Raw genomic sequence first — 20,166 nt, 5'->3', positions numbered from 1 at the left:
AAACTTCTTTTGGCTTGAGACCAAATATCCTGGAAAGAAGAACTCCTCTATTAGCATGAAAACAAAGCAAATGTAGCTGTATGTTAAATCCTACTCTGGATTGGTGATACAAAGACCTGCCTTCAGAAAACTGCAGAGACTCAACAGTCATGGCCAAGTATGATTGAAACAGGCTTTAACTCAGAAGAAAATCAGTTTTTTGTCATGGACTTTTGGGGATGGAAACAGAGATTGGTAGGGAAATAGGGGAAAAGGCAGTGGTAACACTCACTCTTTGTTTGGGTTTGTGTCCCCACAGGGGACTGTCCCTGCTGCTGTTCCTAACATATGGAAATGTGGGCTTTGTAGCCAAGCAAGGAGGCAGAACAGACATTCTTAACTTTGCACATCTCTTTGAGCCAGAGAAAGCAATAATGAAGTCCTGTGCATACACTGCTGAATGGCCACAGCCCAGGTCAGTGGGTGGAGGCAGAGCACCCCATGCCCTGCTTCAAGAACTGCCCTACACAGTGTCCCCTCAGCCCAATGACCACAACTTCACCACTGCTGAAGTTGTATGAGAATTGCTAGGAAAAACTGCAATCCAGGCCCAAACTCTGAAGGCCAATTCTGAAAATCACTTCTGCTTAGGACCAGAGGCAATGGACACAAGTTGGATACTGGGAAATTTCAGTGAGGTACCTGGAGGATTTGCTTACCTCAGCTGCTACTGGAACAGATTGCTCAGACAGACATTGGTATCTCCAGCCTTGTATGTGTTTGAAATGTGACTGGAGTCTGAGCAACCTACTCTAATGAGACTTGCTTTGAACAGGAGGTTGGATCAGATGACCTCTAGGGGTCCCTTCCAACCTAAATTGTCCTACAATTCTGTGAAATGTTGAAAAATAACTGCAAGGTCTAAAAAAGTAGAACAAACTTTGACTAGCGGTGATGCAAGAAGCAGGACTCCCAGAATTTTCCTGGAAAGAGTGAAAAAGCTTCACCAGAACTCCCATTCCATTTCTGATTGCAATCATATTGGTCATGCAGCTGTTGGCAAGCCACATAACTTATTACCTGAGAGCTGAACTGAACCCTTACTGCCTCATTTCTATCAGACAGAGGTAGTGTCTCTGTTCTGTTGGGAATCAAATTTTAAAAGTCTCTTTTATAAATGCAGATGTGTTCATAAGCTTCTCAAAACATCGTTGACAACAATTCAGAACACTGAAATCTGAAGATTGAAAGAGTATTTTTAACACAAAAATTTCCTGGTGAACCAGACAGGATAAAAAGTTGTTCTGGAGTGTAGCAGCCATTCTTCTAAAATATTTTCCCGCAATTCGAAGGGGGTAGACAGAACTTATCTGCTAATTGAAAAAAGATTCAAATCTACTGAAATTTTTATCTGGTTACTTTTAGGTTTGTTTGTTTCCCACTGGGCTGTGTGTGGCTTGGAGACCTTCCAAATTCTTTTCTTATAAGCTTTTCTAGGCTATTGGCTTAGGATATGGGCAAAACCCTGAAGATATTCCAGAACACATTCTTTTCTACTTCTTTCTAGCATACTGTGCACTCCCCAGTTCACACTGGGGTACAGACCAAGAGATAGAGACCTGAGACAACCTATTCCAGTGCCTCACAGACAAGAACTGCACGCTTCATCTAAATCTGAAAATTAATTCCTACTCTAAGTTAATTTTCTGAACCCCCATGTCCCATCACCGCACTCACAATGAAGAATTTCTTCCTAATATCGAATTTAAAAATACTCTCTTTCAGTTTTAAGCCATTCCCCCTGATCCTAGTAATGCCATGCCATAAGAGGAATGTATTAGCTTAGTAGAACCTAAGTAGTTTCTACAGAAAAAAAAGATCATGGAGGTATAGGTTATTTGTATGTGAGAATACTTAAAAACACTTATTACAAAAATACTTTTACCCACATACTCAAAATATTGTGAGACAACAAATTCCAATACATAAGGCTGGGTACCTTACTGCTGGAGCAGCAAACTGGGATAGGAAGGCCTGTCCCTATTATGCCACTGATTTCCTTAGTGAGCCATGGCCACCTACAAAACCTGTCTCTGCTTTTATTCCCCATCTCCAAAACATTTTATGCACAAACACATGGCCAGGGAATTTAGGTCATACAAAGGCAGTAATTTAGCCCTCTAGCTATCTAAATACATGATCTCTTAATATATTCAGCCAGATTCAAAAGAGATGCTGCTTTACCTTTCCAGACAGTAAAATTAGAAAGAGTTAGCCACTAATTTGAAGCACAGAGTTGTTAGCATGGCATATGACTTCAAGCATATCAGCAAATATATATTGTGGGAACAGCCACTACATTGAGCAATGTTCAATTTAACATTACCTTTTCTGTAGAATATTGATGTGGAGATGGTCCTCCAGTGTTTTATTTTATTGGTTCCAGTAATTATGCAAAATATTGTGTGGTGTGTACTGAAGTATGTAGAAATTAGGAAACAACTGCCAATCTGTGCTAATTATATTTCTTGCAGTTGTATTTATCTAATACATGCTGATTTCTTGGACTCTGTATTTCATGATTATTCTTGTAACTAAACAAATTGGGATAATGCTAGACCCCTCTACCCAACAGTCACAAGCAAATTAAATTCACTGTAGGTCTATCAATTACAAGGTTTTAAACAACATCAGGAGAATTGTCTACTGAAAGCTGCTTCTTTGCTGGCATTGCTTTTGGCACATTCACCTGACCTGAGCTTAAATCCTAACCCGCCTTTCTTCTAGATGGGTGACTCAGCTCAGCATTTTTGTTGAAGAACAAGGAAATCCGGTGCTGTTCTGACACACAGAAACATGCCATCATGGTGTTCAACTACATAATCCCTTTGTCTGAAAAGAAGAGCCCAAGTCTATCTCAGAAAGATCGTATTTTTCATTTGGCTTATGGAACACTTATAAACTAGGACTCCTAACTGTGATTCCCAAACAGAAAACAAAGTCAAAGGTTACAGCATATGTTTTTGTTTCAGCTTCTCCAAATTACTTGCAAATGTATTCAAACACAATATGAGGAGATACTTTATTTTATTGAAAATAACAGACTACAGGGTGCTCAAAAAAGGCTGGGGTACCTCAAGCATAAACATGGAAAGAATACATTGGTTTAGAAACCCATAAATCCTTATTTGAATCTGCCAACCTGAAAGCCAAGTAAAGCCCGAAAAAACTATTTTTCCTAAATGCTATGTCTGATTAAGCCATACTATTAAATGACAGCTGAACTTTAACATTAATATGATATTATTTAAATAACTGCATGAATTTTTTTGCACTAAAATGATGAATGATTTTTGGACAGCTCAATTGACATAAAGCAAGAAACCCCTTTAATGAGATTTGACAAAATGGAGACATATGCAGAATATTCGTTACAGCTCATGTCGCAGAGCCCTTCCGGGGGAGACTTGGGTTTGGTTGGTGTCTTTTCTTTTCCTTCATTTTTTTATAGTTTATTTTGATTGTCTACAGCCACTGAACCATCCCTTTCAATTGCCACTTCCTTCCTCCATGGATTTTGAATTTAGCTTGTGTCATTTACATATTACTCTTAATCAGAGAATTTTATATGTTTCATTTTGGAGTTGGAATTGTAAGAAATCTGTGGAATGAAGGCATCAGGTTCAGTCACTCTAACCTTTGTCAATTTGGTATACAAGGAACTAACAAAGGTATTTTTCTGAGGAGACTTATGGAGAAATAAAGCTTGTTCTAAAGAACAGCTTATAAAATTCCAGTTTTCACGTTTCCTAAGCCAAGTGACAAATCAACAACTCTGCTAAAATTTTCTCCTCTTTTTTCCCTTTTTTTTCAAATAAGCAAAGTGCATTAAGCAAACACACAACATAAAAGCCTGTGGCAAGGGTAATTTCAGACTGAATTCTTCAGAGGATGCACTAAACTCCTTTAAAACTGTGCTTTCTTAGCACCCAGCACCGCTTATTAGAGGGATGCTTTTCTTCTTTAGGAAACTGAATACGTACAGAAATACAGACATCACAGAGAAGCTCAGGTGCTGGTTCACTGGGTAAAGAACACATATCCAGAGGTGCCACTAATTCAAAAAAATCTGTCTGAGAATGCACCAATGCAAATTTAAGGGGAGAAATAATCAGTGGATAACTCCCTCTCTTCAGTCCTACACAGAGTTTTAGGACATTTTCCTTTTCATATCACCTCATTTTGATCCCAGGGACAATTTTCATAACATTGAAAGCGTGGGAAAAAACATGCTAAAACCACAAGGGTTGACTATGTGTCTGCCCCATCTATTTAGGCAGAATTGATAATTTTAACCTTTTCTCTGCCCATAAATTTATGCTGTCCCAAAACATTTACCAACTTTCTCATTTTAACAGGCAAAAAAACCCCTCAAAACACAGAAATCACTCAAGAATAGGAAAGACAGAAAATCATCATCAAAAGATCTTAATTTTAGAACACATCCAAACCCCCACCATGTTTTAGAACATCCAAAACCCTCCAAATAAATACAAAGAAACAAAGATGAGAAATCATTACACAAGGGCTATCCTTCAGGTTCAGAAAACTCTTTCCATAGTCATGACAAAGACTTCTATCATACAAAGACATTCTACACAGCAGCCTGGTTGAAAAAAAAAGTCAGGTACACCAGCAATATGCTGAGATTGAAGTAAAATTGAAAACAAAGGCACGGAGGGAGACAAGAAAAAAGAAAGAGCAGAAATGTCCCTACCTTGGCCTTACCTTCGCAACATTCCCGTCAAAATCCTGGAACTCTTCCCCAGGTTTGCATCTGCTTCTCTAAGCTGGGGAGAAAAGAGTCCCATTAAGGGTAAAAGGCACAGGCAGCCCAGTCTGTACAAAGGACAGGGGTTTCTACAGTCATCTGAGTCAGTTAGCTTCAGGGTTAGCACACAACAAGCTTGTAAAGCCACCAAAGCTCTGAAATTTAAAAATATCTTGTCTTGTTTTCACTTACATAAATATGAAACCCAGAGAAGGGAAGTCATTGAGGCAAGAAAGGTGAGTCAGGATAAAGAGCAAAAGCTTTACAAATAAAGGGTTGCAGGTAGAAGCTCTATACATTGGAATCCATAAGTCCCACGTGTATGTGTATTGTTTGTGTACACTAGTGAAAGGATCAAGGGATGAAGAGACAGCCATGTTCCTGATGCTTTATGAAAAGAAAGACATGTCTTTCTTTCACTGTTTTTCAAAGACTGTAGTTTAAAGAAAGAAACAGAAATACCAAATATATCACTTTAGCAATTCTGTGTAAAATAAATATGTCTATACTGCCCCTTAAAATATAAAACTTGTACTGACCTCATAGCAGCCACCTGTGGCCTGGGTGCTCAAATGCTTTGTGAATAGTATATGCACATGTACAGAAGGAACAGCTGTACAGCAGATATGGTGGGGTTTTTTCATGTAAGGAACTCTCACTCACTGAAATGACCATTTTTGTAGTTTATTAGGACAAAGGAAATCTACAGTTTACAGCTATACCTAATTAGCTGTCTTGTTCTACAGCTCTCAAAATATTGCAAAATAGGTAAAAAATGAAATAGAGTAGATGAAAACTTATGAAGCAAATGAACTTCATGTTTATTTCTATTGCTTTTTAAAAGGGATCAAAATGTCCCCTCTCTTTATTAGTGTCACACAAAAAGAAATCTAGAAATTAGAAGATAATAGGAAGAATGGAGTTACTTTCCTATCACCTCTTCTGGCACTGGCAGCTAGAAGAGAGACATCTGTTGACATTTTAGACATCTTGGAACCAGTGAGACATCAAAATCTACTGTAAAAAGATAATGTAATGAATATGACTATTTCAGTTATGAAAAAACAGAGACCACTGTTTCTAACATGCCCCAAAACACAGCTGTGTGTATATACATAAAAACATTCTTCTCCTTGTGAAAGCTGAATATTTACCTCTTCATAATCAAATGAGATTGAAAGGATTACCTGAGTCATTGACTTCTTACTGAAAAAACTTTGTTGTAGCAGACAAAATGCATCCTGTGTTTCAAATCCATCAAAACAGTAACACTGCCAAGGAGAGTGGCAGTCTTCCAATAACAAATCACCTTCACCATAACAAACCACTATTATATCTTGAATATTTGAACAGCAGCAATATTAAACCCAGTCTCTATTCTGGAGCACAACACTGTAAATATTTGCTGCCAGATTTAATGCTTATTACTGGAATCAGTAGGTGATGTGACAATCAGTGTCACATAACCTTTTTGCATAAATTTCCTCCTTATTCTTCTAAAAGCTATTAAGAAAATACCAAGTAGAAGCTGGGACTGGATAACACCAATCAAGTCTTGCTCTTAGCAATATCATATTCAGTGGGAAGGCTTGCACTAACTCTCAGATCTCTGTAATTATGTGCTATGATGGAACAAAGATGAGTATTATATTCCAGGGAGGCCATTCCCTCATTTTTTCCTGATTCATCTAGACAATCCAAGCTCCAGAAAAGCAGTTTAGCCCGGTTTGACACAAGTAACAGCAGAAAAAACGTCACAATAATTTTTAAAAGGCTCATTAAAAAGCCAAGTTCTTATCTATGCTAGAAGGGAATCTGAAGTACAAATGTATGCTTTACATTGGTCTTTTATTATTCATAAAGATGCATTTAACACTTGGGGCTTCTCCTCCCTTTTCACAGAAAAGTAGCGCTCTCCTTTTTACCATTAAATGTTTGATCCTAACTTTCCTCTCTTGCTGCAGGATTCTACCTGACAGCTAGAATCAGTGCTGATAGTTAGGAAGGGGAAGCTGAATCTTAGGGGTTTGACAAACTCCTCTAAGCAAGACGACCTCATGTTTTTATGGTAATAAAAAACCCACAAAATAAGCAAAAGAAACATTAAAAAAGAAACAAACACGTACACACATAGTTGGAAGATCTCTAGCTACCTCCCAAGAGAATGCTAAGAAAACACCTTTTCTTCCTGCTCTGGCAGAGAAAAAAAAAACCCACATGAAGAGTTTCAAACTGTAAGTTTGTTTTTATTTAAAACTGAATTTTCTGATTGCAGTTATTCCACCATTTCTTTACCAATACCAGCACACCACAGAAGTGTGGAATGGAACTGGTGGAATGTGAACCTCTTAAACTGTGTGTGTTTCACAGAACTGCTGTAGTGAAAACATTTTGAAACAGGCTTTGATATTAGCAATGGCAAATCTATATGGTTTTTAAAGATAATATTAAGAATAATAATGAGAAAACAGGAAGATGAACAAGATGCTGACATTGATATCTTGTCTGCCTTACACAAATTTTGAGTTTTTCCTAAAAGATGTTGCATCTTTTAATGTCCTGTATAATCCAGTTAACCTATTTGACTTGTAGCAGAGCTTTTATCCCTTCTCTTTCCCTTCAGAAGAAAGTACGAGTTTTACTCTACAGACAGGAAAATTCATATATGTAAATTTTATCAAACCATTGAGACATTAACTTATTTACATTTTGCTTATAAAAAATGATCTTCCTAATTTTCTCAACATTGAACTGTTAAACCTGACCATCATACTCATGCTGGCTATTTCACTCCAGAAGACAAATTTATTCCCTGGTTGATAAGATAATAACTCCATGTATTTAATGTATGTCTATCATGCATTGATAAAGCACTCTCTGTTCTGGTCTTTCAAAATCTCTAGAAAATGGAAAGCTAGCTAAATTATCTAAGATCTCCCTTGAATGTTCATCTGAGTGTACACAGACAACTGGAACAGGTAGAACCATGTGGCTCCACTGGAGAACTTTTCTGAATTCCCCGAAGAAAATATTTTAAGTATTTTTAAGTATTTAAGTGGCTCCTGATAAAACAATTTGGAATTTGAGATCTTCCATTATGACAAGAGGGTTTTTTGCTGCATTGTGGTGGAGTATGTATGTACTACACTTTCCTAGAATATGCTTCTTATTTTAAATCTTGCTCTTTGCCTCTTACAGGTTTTGCCTTAAAAGAAATTTGCTCCTCAGTTGGAAAGCAATGAAAAGGAAAAGTTATGCTATGAACCATGCATACATTGAGTGATCAGAACTACATCCCTGGGATATACAGGATCAGCAGAAAGGCATACATGGCATTTATCTCCATTGCCTAGGTTTTATTTGTCCAGCTAGAAACAGAAAAGCATTTCAGACTCAGCAGTCACTGGGGATACAAGAAGTGGAGGTGAAATATAACACCAAGTTGCCAGAACAAAACTTGGTCAATCCTCACAATTCTCAGTTACATTTAGTGATCTAGTTATATGTATTGTTTTAAAGTAGCAATGCCCAGCACTTCAGAAAGCATTGCAAAAAATTGGTCACTTGGGAAAGTATCTGAACAACAGGTCATGGACAGAAAGTCCTGGTTCTGTGAGCAGAAACCAGAGACAGAGAGGATGGGTTCCCACATAGAAGTTCAGAGAATTTGTACACGTTGGATGGGATGGGCTCCTGAGCACTCCATTAACTCTGCACAGTGGAGCTGATCCCTATGGAAGCCCCAGGAGCCAGAAGTGACACAGATATGTGGCCTTGGCTGCAGAGACAGAGCAGCAGTACCTGCTCCTCACATAGACCTGCCCAAGAGGCTGTTATTTGCATCTGCAGCTACAAAGAGTAAGGTTGCTCAACTATTAGAAGCTCACTTATAATACTGAACTGTTTTATTGGAAGCCCAAGTAGTCATTGGAATGGACAGCATAACAAACCCTTCAAAGGACAGAACACTGACCTAACTGTGATGGTGACAGAAAATTTGCTCCCAGCAGCAGATTTGGTGACTACAGTGTGACTCCCCATCAGAGAGACTTGGCAGGATGGGGCCCATGTAAGACACTTTGTAAGTTCTCCACTGCAGATGGTGATTATATCTCATCTGGATTATTTTTGCATGCACAAAGAACTTGTCCAATGCAAATAAAATGCAGAATCAGCAATTACTTATTATCAAACTTACTCTTTCCCGAGCCCGCTGGATCTTCTCTCTGTCATGGCTGAGGTTTTCAAGCATCTCCTGTCCAATCTGCTCTGCATTAAAAAATGAAAATGTAAATCATGAAAAATACAGCTTGTGACTGCAAGGCCTTAAAATGCCAAGTTAGATTCTAACAAGAGCACTTAACACGTGGTAGCCTAATCACTCCTCCTAACTGCAAAGAAGAATACATCATTATTTTAAATTTTAAGTTTTTCAGACAACATAAAACTGAAGAAGCAAACCAAACCAGAAGCTGCCCCTCTGCAGTCTCTTGAGATTGTCTATACCCTGGGAATTGATGCTGACCTTTGATCTGTGAAACAAAGGCAAGAAGACTTTCAGACTTGCTCGAGATGCTGGGTGCTCATACTTCCTATCTACTCCTTAAGCCCAAGGAAGTCAGTAAGCCTTTGCTAAAACACCAGCCATCCTTGTACATCTAAAGACACAGAAGTCATATTAGAAGAAAACCTCTCTCACTGCCTCTCAGGATTTACCATTGATGCTTAAATGAAAGCTTTTTCAGGCTCAGCCCATTCACTGGTGTGTACTTTGCTCCACCATGGACTGTTTCTGGCTGGCTTAGAGATAGGCTGTAATCTCCTGATGTTTTCAAGAGCAGACAGAGACATTAATTTATAGTCATCACCGTTTGTTTACACAGGGCTTGTTTGCTTCAGCAGCTTACGCTGAACCAAAGGTTGCAAAATTATAGTGGAGAGGCCTCAAGATATGGTACAAAGACAACACAAGATGCCAAAACTTTACTCTTCAAACAGCTTCAATCAAATGCTTCTCTAACCCTGAAATATTAGCAGCAAGTATAGAGGAGAGATTTTAATCTTCAAAGCTCTATAGAAATATTAAGAAACCCTTCCTGTATTTCCCCAAAGGAGAAAAATAAGTTAAAGCATTCCCATTTTACAGATGGGGAAGCAGGCAGAAGGAGCTGAAGCAGCTGTAGCTTTGCCTCAGGACACACAGCACGTGTGAGACAACCAGCATTTCTGTGCACATTCATTTAGGGTACTTAGCAGGCTTACCAGAGATATGAACCAAAACAGTACAACTACAAAAATATGGCTTTTTTTTCCCCTAAACAACAAAAAAAGTGCCTTGCTTTTGTTCTGGTGAGTCAGTGGGATCCTAAATGTCATTATTCAGGGAGCCTTCAGAAACGGATCATTAAAAATTCACCAATATGTTAGCAAACACGATTATGATTTTTTTTTAATAGATACAGTCCATTTTCAAGGAACAATCCAAAGCAGAATCACCTCAAACTTTAAAAGTTTGAGACAAGCAATGTTATTTTTAAATCCATTTAACACTAGGTACACAGTCTGCCAGATAAAGTCGGAGGAAATTCATTACATATATATTTCTCTATCAGTTGCCAAGTATAGTACAAGTAAGATAAATATTTCCTCTGACCACAAATTGACATCCTCATTATGCTATCTTGTCCCTCTTGGCTCGCTGCTCTTTACTTTTAGCTGTATATACAATGCCTCCCAAAGGTGAAATGTGGTAAGATACATGGGTTTGGAGTTAAAAAGGCTGCACAGTGCAGTGCAGTTACACAAATGGCAGCCTCAGAAAGTGATTCACAAGAGCCTTGCTTATGTTTGCATGTCAAAGGACTTACAGGATGGAACTATACTGAGCTTTTCCTCATTAAAGCACTCAAAATACTGTAATACACAAACAGAAATATGTGTTCAATATAATCCAGGGGAGAAAAAAAAACAACAAAGCAAGATCTCTTAAAAGAGAGGGGGAAAAAAACCAACAAATTACCAACCTAGTAGCATGAGGTGAAATGATAAAAAGTATATTTAGTGCTAAAAATTACATGTATGTTTGCAGACATAAAGGAGTATGAGGTACAGATCTTCCTTCAAAGGAATAAGTATAAAATACATGGCTAAAATGGTTTTGTATCTCATGAACAAAGCTCAAAAATATCTTTGTAGGGAACAGTTTTATTTTTATTACACCAATTTTTAAGCAAGTTACTGTGGGTTTGTATATTTTTTTTTCATCTTCTTCCTGTCAGTGGCAAGTTCAGACTCTTAGCTTCTTATAATGATTGAGTTTATTTTCCAACCATCAATGTGACAGCAGCATCAACTGTAAGTGAGGGTAAAACACCGTCACTTTGACGAATAGTGTATTTTCCTCTCATTGTCGATGACTGAAGACATCAATAAATAAGGAAGGAGAGCATGTCAGCCAGAATATCACAGAATGAATTGTTGATATGACACTTAGGGATTAAACCTTCAGCCATGAAGTTCAACCTAGCAGAGGGGTCTGAGAACTGAGATAGTTGCATTTCTTCCCAGCAGCCTCTATAGATAAATAATTGGACGGATCATCAATTTTACAGGAGTAGCTTTACTCTACACGCACTTTCGTTGATGATCTTTGGCCTTTTTTGGGCTAAAATAATAACATAAGTTGAACAAAGAGATATGACGGAAATAACATAATCTCACAGTAAGTTTGCAAACATAAATTGACACCTTTATCCTCCTCATATCCTCATTCTACTCAGAAAATTCACTGATGACAGTGAAACTTGATTTTTAGCTGGAAGGTCAAGACAGTCAAACAAAAATATTATTACAGAGAGAAAATAAAGACTCCTCAATGAAGACATGTCTCTTCACTTGGTTTGCAACTGAAAGCACCTGGGACTAGGAAAAATGTAGCATTAGCCCACAGTACAGCTAATTACAAGCTTGATATAATTGCTTTCTAACATTTTTCAGGTTTCCCCACAATTCTTTTCCTTCCAGTTAAAACATTCATCTATTTGGCAGATTCATGCTTTTAGTGCAATGGTGCTGCTTGGATCTTCCCAGCCTACTTATAATGCAAGTCATTGAAGAAGCTACTACAGTTATGTGAAAAGGTCAGGTTTGTAAGATATACTGTAGTGCAGATGCATGAATTAAGACCAATACACAAACCAAAGGGTGTTGCCTCTTGCCAGTAATGGTGTTAATTCCACAGAATCTTAACAATGTCAATTATTTGGGGATTATGCCAACCTTTCCCTTGTTTTGTACGGACAATGTTTAGTATGGCGCAGTCCCAAGTCCTACCAAAGACTGAGTGGTGCTGCCTCTTCAAACTGAAATTCCCAAAGAGATGCATAAAATTATGTTTTAAAATTACAGCTTAACTGTGTGAAGCAGAAGGGTGAATGCATTTACATCATTATTATCTGTGTACTGACAGAGGGCAAGAATATTCGATAGAGCAATTATCTCAGTCTTAAACAATGCTGTGATGGGCAGAAAAAAATATTTCTGAAAAAGTACATAATGTTAACAAGCATCATCCTTAAATGGTGAATGCTAAAATCCACAGCTCTAAATGTATTCTGCCCTAAAGGTTTTTTGAACAAAGTATGGGAAAGGATCTTTAGTGCCAAGAACTTCAAAAATGCCATGTTGTGAGTCCAACGCAAATGGTGCCTGGTTCTATGAGACTATGTTATGCAAGAAAAATATAACATTTCTTATCCTAAAACACTGAAATTAATTAGAGGAATGAATATAACTTTCCTCACTTGAAGAAAAAACCAACACCCCCCCCCAAACATAACAAATGCAAACCTAACTTCCCCCTTCATGTGTGCACAAATTGGCACATGGCTTTCAACAGTTATGCTGAGATAAACCCAAAAGACAATGATCACTTCTAGCAATGATTTGCACTCCTGAATAAGCCCTTTCTTTGGAATTTGCTTGTAACCTGTATGCAGTATTTATACATACAAATTGTAATTATTTAATATGTGGTCCACAGAGTTTGATTTCTAATACCTACACACACATCAAGAATGCAAAATAAGTTGTGCTTGACTGGTTTCTTTTACTTTTTTTGCCTCCAGTCATTTAAGAATTTATGTACTTTATCAGCTAAACTGATTCTGAAAGAGCTTTTTCTAATCACTCAAGTCAATAATACTTTTTTGCCCTAAGAATGACTAATATATTTACTCAAGAGACAGGAATGACACGGAATGAGCCTCTCCAGGCTTTAGGATAAACAAGCATGCATTTTTATTAATTTTGAAGACAGACTCCCTATTTTTCTTTTCATATGAAAAATAAAATAATCCAACATAGTTTATGGAGCACTTTTTCTCTCAAAGTGTACCCTGTGTGTTTGCATGTATATGTGTGTACATATATGTGTGTGTGTGTGTACATATAAAAGTGTCATAAGATGCAGCAGATATCTTGATATAATTTAAAATATGAAAAAAAAAGCTTAAAATGAACAAAATCACAGAAAGGATGCCAGAAATATGATTTGCTCAATCTCATCATATATACAATGCATGCATCTGAGCTATGTAATTAGATGTTGGAAACAACAAATTAATTTACACTGGGAAAAGCAGAAGATCATGTTAAAAATCAAGATGGCTGTTCCACAGAATCATGAAATACACTACAAAAACCACTGTGTGTTGACCAGAGTAGGAGTGGGAATCAGTTCCAGGCTGAGATCCTCAGCCCTGCCCAGTGAGTGGTGCCATTTGGGGAGTGCAATTGTGTGTGATCTTTGCACAGAGACATCACATGCTCTGAAGATGTAGCAAAAGCTTATACAAGAGTTTCAGAAACTATGCTGACAGACAGAGGCTAGGGCTTTTTTTTTTTTTCCTAAAGACACTCCATTTTGGACAGGTTAAAAGTTTTGATTTTAGGAGACTAGGATAAATCATCAAGAGCAGTGTCTGGGAAAAAATACTAGAAAGTGTTAAAAGCTCACTGTTCAGAGGTGACAGCAAGCAGATTTACAAACTTGGAAAATATAGGTTGCAGGAGTTGAAGAATTCGGCGTTGAGTCAAACACCTTATGCTTCTGACAGCAGAAAGTTAATAAAGAAAGTGATGACATATCTTGAAGTATAGGGACACAGGTAAAAGTCCAATAAATTCCCCAGTTCAGCTGACATATATTTACATTGAACAGCTGATGTAATTAGAAACAGAAGGATTTAGATCATTAAGGTTATTAAAAAACAAGTACAGGGTAATACAGATAAATGAAGGATAATGTAACAGCCATAAGCCAATGGGAAGACAATTTGTAGAGCATTAACAGAACAGTGAAACATGGGTTAGTGCTCAAATGCCTCAAGAATCTGCCATGAAGATGTTAATCTGCATGCTGCTAAGTGGTCAATTAACACAATAAAATAAAAATTAGCTAATTTTTATAGGGATTAGTTGGCTTCTTCAGCAAAAGCAAATGCCATACAGGTGGAAAGAGCACTGACAATCCACAGCATTCACCAAGGACATCCAACACTTCCAGAGCTGTCAGAAGTTCAGTTGCAAGAGAGGATAAAAGAAGTTGCCCAGTCTTATTGTGGAGGCAAGTAACATCTAAAAATACCTCCTAAACTTCCAAAGTCCAACATGTCCACCAAAGTAAAAAATACAAACATTTCTCAAATGAAAAGGTCTCCCTATAAGCTATAATGGATGTCCATGAAATTATTTTTATTGGCCAAGAGCAAAAGGGGTTGGTTGAGACTGAGGTCAGAGAAGCCAGTGAGAAAAACATCCAGAACACCTAATCAGAATTCAGTCTTTGTGTTTTGTTCAAAATAAAGAAGAAAAGATATTTGAGGAAGGTGCCACATGCCTTTAAGAACAAACCGGGAGCATTTCATAACCATCGCCTCCCATGGTCCAGGCCTGGTTTGTCCTTCCCCAGTAAAAAAAAAAAAAAAAAAAAGGCAGATGAATGAGAAGAAAATAGGATAAAGAAAGAAGAAAGATGACAGACCTAGTAACTTCACCTCCAGTTGCTTTTTCTGTTTCTAAAGCTTCATACCTTTTCTGAAATCCTAACTTACATCAATCTGCTGGTAAAAAACAACTCATTTCTCACTAACTGATGTATTTTTTTCTGTCTACTCCCATCACCAATCTAGCTGAGCTCCCTTACTAACATCCTCACAGCAACATTCACAGGAGGTGGCAGACTTTGATTCTGCTGAGCACTTGTCTACATTGCAGGCTGGCCATTGTTCTTGCCATGCCCCAGCCCAGCAGTGCTTGTCTGCTCCAAATTCCTCCCATCGCATCTTCCTCCCCTACCCTCTTCCTTCAAGTAAGTTCTAAGGCAAAAAAGAAATCTTTCCTCAGTGCATCAATAAGTAAACAACTTGCTACCCCCCTTTCAATCACTAATAATGTACCTAAAGTTGGGAGCCAACCCTCAGTGTCTTCTTTTGCTACTTTTTAAGTGCTCCCAGGATGGGAGAAGCCCCTGCTCGCTCTGAGCTTGGTGCAGGAATGGGTGATGCTTCATTGCAGTACTGCCAGTCTTGACCTTGTCTGAAAGTGGTTTAGCAGGGGAGAGTATTAAAAATCATGATTGCATTTAAATTAAGTTGCAGAAATACATCCTCTAAAACTTGAGCCACAAACTGACATTTAATTAAACTTGTGACTCCAAACAGCACTGACATGACACAATGGTGATCCTTGGTTCATCTAAGGCTGTATTCATAATCATTATTTAATCAGAAGTGTTCCACCATCTACCCAGTTTGCTATAAACTCAGAGCAGTACAAATAATTACTATGGACTCTGTATTACTGGTAATTTTAAAGACTTAAAATGCGTAACTTAAACTCCTGCATGAGCAGCTTGAGGCTTGTAAAATTGGCCCTATCGCTAAAGCTGATCCATTCTTAAAGCAGTAAGTGCACTTCAAGACACAGAGCTGAGCACAAAATAGGTGAGACAGGCTATTAGCCGACCAGCAAACAGAAAAAAAAAAGTTACATTATGTTTTTAAAAGACAAGAAAATGTTTTGAAATTCATGAAGAATATTCATTGAAGAATATGTTTTAAAATTGAAGAGTAGAATGAGATTTTGTTTCAATCTTATTTAACTACATAACCACTACGTACCACAGTATATAACATTTAGGTAGCGCAATGATGAAGAATAAAAACTGCTAGTTAAATCTGTAAGCACTGGAAGAACTTATTAATTTTTCAGATTGATTCTTTATGATCCATTTATGTAGCTTAAACTTATCAATAGTAACAAGAGTGTTTTGCAGTATCTCCTCTGGACATCAGTAGACCTATGAGAAGAGTATATCCTTCAACTGTTTCAATCTGAGAAAATGCTTCTTGCAGCTAAGAGCAAAGTTATCATCAGAAAGTAAAGCCAGAACCAAACAAAATTACATTTGGTCTTGTTCAGGTTTCTCCCAACATCCCGATTTACCAGATTTATCTTGGATCTACAGGTCAATTAGAAAGTCAGGAAAGTTGCCAACATGAAGTCTATGCCTGTTTGATCTGTAATACTTCCATGAAGCTAAAGAGTGTTTTAACCTTTCTTGCACTGTTCAGAAATTCATTTCAAATGTGAATGGAACTATCTCCCGCTGTATTCACATTCATATTTAAACAACGAAAACCAGAAATACAATAGCACCCAGACATTAGAAAAATAAAACAAACCTAGAAGCTGATTAATAAATAATGCTTAAACACATTGACCAAAAAGTGCAGCAGTCTGTGCACAAATAAAGCATTCTGTAAACAGTGTGTGTACATAAAAATATAACTGTATAAACTTTCTTAAACATGGAAAAGCCCACGAAGCAGGTGAACAGCTCAGCAACCTCGGAGCTGGCTTCAGTGCAACTCACTCTTTGAATACGAATTAGCAGTGGGTAATAGCAGCATATTTATGAGGCCTTTTGCCTGGTCCTTCTCTCCAGTGAATGCTGTATTATTCATTGCGTGTGCCCTGACCCCAGTGCGCTCCTGTTCTGACAAATCATACTTGATTAAGACAAATCTTTATTAGTTAGCTAGTCAACTTCCCCATTTATCATTTGCAAATCCCATTCTCTTTTTCAGGTACAGTAAAAAAAGTAACTGAAACCAAAACCATTTTTTCTCCGTATAAAATGAAATGCTTGTTACAGCCAGTAAGTGCAAACTGAAGCCTAGAAGTCAGTAACAGATGATAAAATAAAGCTTTAACAGGCATAAATTACAAATGGGGAAAATCTCTAACACAACAGTGTTCCTTGGACAGCCTAAAGAAACATTAATTAGCTCATCCTTTCAATGTTTCCCATTTTTTTCACAAACTGAATCGCGCAAAATCTAAATGCCATAAAAAGAAATGCATTGCAAAGTTGAAGGATGGAAGTACTAAAGTATAAAAAAAATAATAAATAGAATGCTGAGGAAAGTTATTGTTCAAAGTTTCTACCAAAACTAAAACAAAGCTTTTAAAAGGAAGAAAAATGAGTACCAGATTACTACTGAAGATTCATTTTCCCTTGTAAATGCAGTATCTCTCCAAAGAGGTGGCAATTTGGAGAGGAAAAACCCTTTTCAAGACATTGTTAGAATATTTATTGGGCAATTTACAACCAGAGAACCATGTGATGTGCAGTGCACAACAGTTTTGTCATGATGGTGGTTTTGCTTGCAGAGAAGAATGTTTCTTCTATCAGGATTCTGGAGATCTGAAGCAGCTACTTGGAGATGGAGGGACAAGGGACAGAGGGAAGGGACAGTCTGTAGCTTATTGGGCTGGCTGCTGTCCAAGTTCCAGCTCTACCCCAGAATTTTATTCTCTGGAAGGATCTCTAGCAAATGTTCACTTGGCTGTATTTTTGTTTGGTGATGAACTTAAGTAGATTGTGCATTTTATTACATTTTGAATCTTGGTTTTCTACATTGTGATATTTATACCCATCAATTAGAATCTGTGTTCATTTGAAATATACAGCAATTTAAAAACCTGTACCTTAAGGACAAAACATCAAGATAAACACCTTGGTGCTCCTTACCCAGCACACTTCTTACAGTCTTCCTCCACTTACAGCTTCCCATCTCAAGCCATTTTTCCTTTGTTTTTTGTTTTGTTTTGTTTTTCTTTTTCTTTTTTTTTTCCCTGCAGGACCAATGCAGCTATGGATTCTGCTTTTTCACACACATGAGCTAAGTGCTAGTTATTTCCATCTGCAATGTTGCCTTTGATTACACACAGAGTAATGCTGAGAAAACCACTGCCTCACTAAACCCAAGATTCAGAGGGGACAATGAAAAATACTTGATGGCCTTGCAAATCAGTGTTATCAGGAGGTATACAAGAGGGAAAGAATCCAGACCAATTTTAAAATCCTGGTTGAATTTGCAGGGCTATGTGTATATATATGCATATATATATACATATAAATAAAATTAAAACATCTCTGTACTTGTAAAACAAAGATATTTCTTCTGGAAATTGCTGAGATGGAAAAATAGACTATCCCATAATAGAATTTTTACAGCACTCAGAGCAGACTGATATTTCAAGATCAAGTTAAGCTCTTCAGATGGTGTTTCAGAGGTTGACTTATGTGGGATCTTTATTGCATATAGACACAATTTGTTTCTAAGGCATCCCTGCTAGGAGAAAGCTGTTGAAAAACCTGATTTTTCACTAAGTGCCTAAGATGACAAGTGTGATTTCTTCTGATGGAGCAACCCAGCAGCACTTATCAACAGTTTTGGCACCTGTACATTAGACTACCACTACATGACTTGATTTAGGGCAGACCTGAAGATTTCTAAACACAAACTGCTCCAGAACAGAGCAGTTTACGGCATGGGGCAGCAGCTTCTGCTTGGATGCTCCCAAAGCAGCAGCCTGGGGTGCTCCAAGTGCCATCCTAGCTACTGGAAATGGTCTTTGGGTCCCCAAGGACTTGGGCCAGGATTACCAGGGAGGCTGTTTGCTCCTGGGTGCTCCCTGGGCTGCAGCTGGCACAGACACGGGCACTGGAGGTGCCTTGCAGCAGCGCTGGCAGCTGAACAGTCCCTGTGGGGATGTCCCAGGCTTGGGTGACATCTCCCCTCTCCCCTGGTCTGCCACACTTGTCAGCATGCAGGACATGCTGCCAAAGGCACAGGTGGTTTGCTGCGGGACATCATTAACAAATTTGTGGGACTTGTTGGCAGGTCACTGTTAGAGTTTATTTGTGTGGATGGTCTGTATGCTGCAGACAGAATGGATTTAGTATGTTTTTCCTTCCTGTACCTTAATTTTTGATTTCTAGAAGATAAACATGAGTAAAACATTATGTCTAGCAGCCCTTAGCCCATACAGTAAAGAGAGAAATATCTGGATTTTCTATCATGCTCAAAGATCAAGAACACAGGGAGGCAAGGTCAGATTTGAGAGAGGGCCCTGGACTACTGGGTTCTGTATTTGAAACGAAGTCATGCCACCTATGGGCAGGTACCATCCAGCCCAACATCCTCCCTGACATTACAGACCTGAGCCCATGGCCATTTTCACATTTTACTGTTTTGGATGCCACTAAAAAAAAATATAAAATAAAAAAATAAAATTGATCTTTCTGAAATTTCTTCAAGCAATCTTTCATGTTGCAAGATAGGATTTGAGAGAACAGAACTGAGTGTCTCAGGCACTACTGTACCCCTGGTAAAATTTTGTGCCTGCTTCCCTGGCTCAAAAATGGGTGTGAAGGAATCCACATTAGTCAAACAGTGTGTAACATTAAAAGAATAATTTTCCTATGGAAGGCATTTAAATACTGCACTTACCTTCTTATATATTCATTTTCATTACAACTACTAGTTTGAATATCATTTTAATTGAAAAAACCCTCAAGATTAGAAATTATTTTTAAAATGAAATCTGAAGTGGCCCAGTCTCCTCAACCACAGAACATTCTATTTAATCTAAAAGGGGTTTTTACACTATTCGAACCCCAAAATATAATTATCCCATGATCTATTTAATTGTTAAATTATTGCAGTATGACAATTTAATGCAAACACCCAGTTTACAAACATAACTTTGCTGGAAATTCTCAAGAAGTGTTAAACCGATGTCAGTGTCTCAGTAATTTCGCAGTTTAAAAACAGTTAGAAATGTAATGACTACACTGCACTTGATTAAAGCATTTACAGCTCTAATCAAAAACTGACAGCAAGATCAAAGATGTTAACTTAAATCTCTCTTCTAATTATGTTTAAAATGCCACACCTCAGGCCTGTCTCTCCTCTTCTTTTTCAAACCAAATTCTGCTTAAGAAA

General features: G+C 37.8%; 1 protein-coding gene across 4 annotated transcripts in view; it reads right to left on the bottom strand.

The window, feature by feature from the left end:
* The window catches only part of VTI1A (vesicle transport through interaction with t-SNAREs 1A), a 256,410-nt gene that overhangs the window by 92,227 nt on the left and 144,017 nt on the right, over window positions 1-20,166 (bottom strand). For 2 of the 4 annotated variants that reach the window (XM_066555025.1, XM_066555024.1), the window contains 2 exons: window positions 9,009-9,079; window positions 4,757-4,829 (listed from right to left, as the gene is read on the bottom strand). In XM_066555025.1, coding sequence (XP_066411122.1) covers window positions 4,764-4,829; window positions 9,009-9,079 — 137 coding nt within the window. In that variant the 3' untranslated portion in view covers window positions 4,757-4,763. The remainder of the gene's footprint in view (window positions 1-4,756; window positions 4,830-9,008; window positions 9,080-20,166) is intronic. The other 2 variants (XM_066555023.1, XM_066555022.1) reach the window with 1 other exon arrangement.

The sequence above is a fragment of the Molothrus aeneus genome, chromosome 8, assembly GCF_037042795.1.
Source record: "Molothrus aeneus isolate 106 chromosome 8, BPBGC_Maene_1.0, whole genome shotgun sequence".
Taxonomy (NCBI): Eukaryota; Metazoa; Chordata; class Aves; order Passeriformes; family Icteridae; genus Molothrus; species Molothrus aeneus.
Note: the sequence above shows the minus strand (reverse complement) of the source record. Positions and strands in the feature narration are given on the sequence as shown.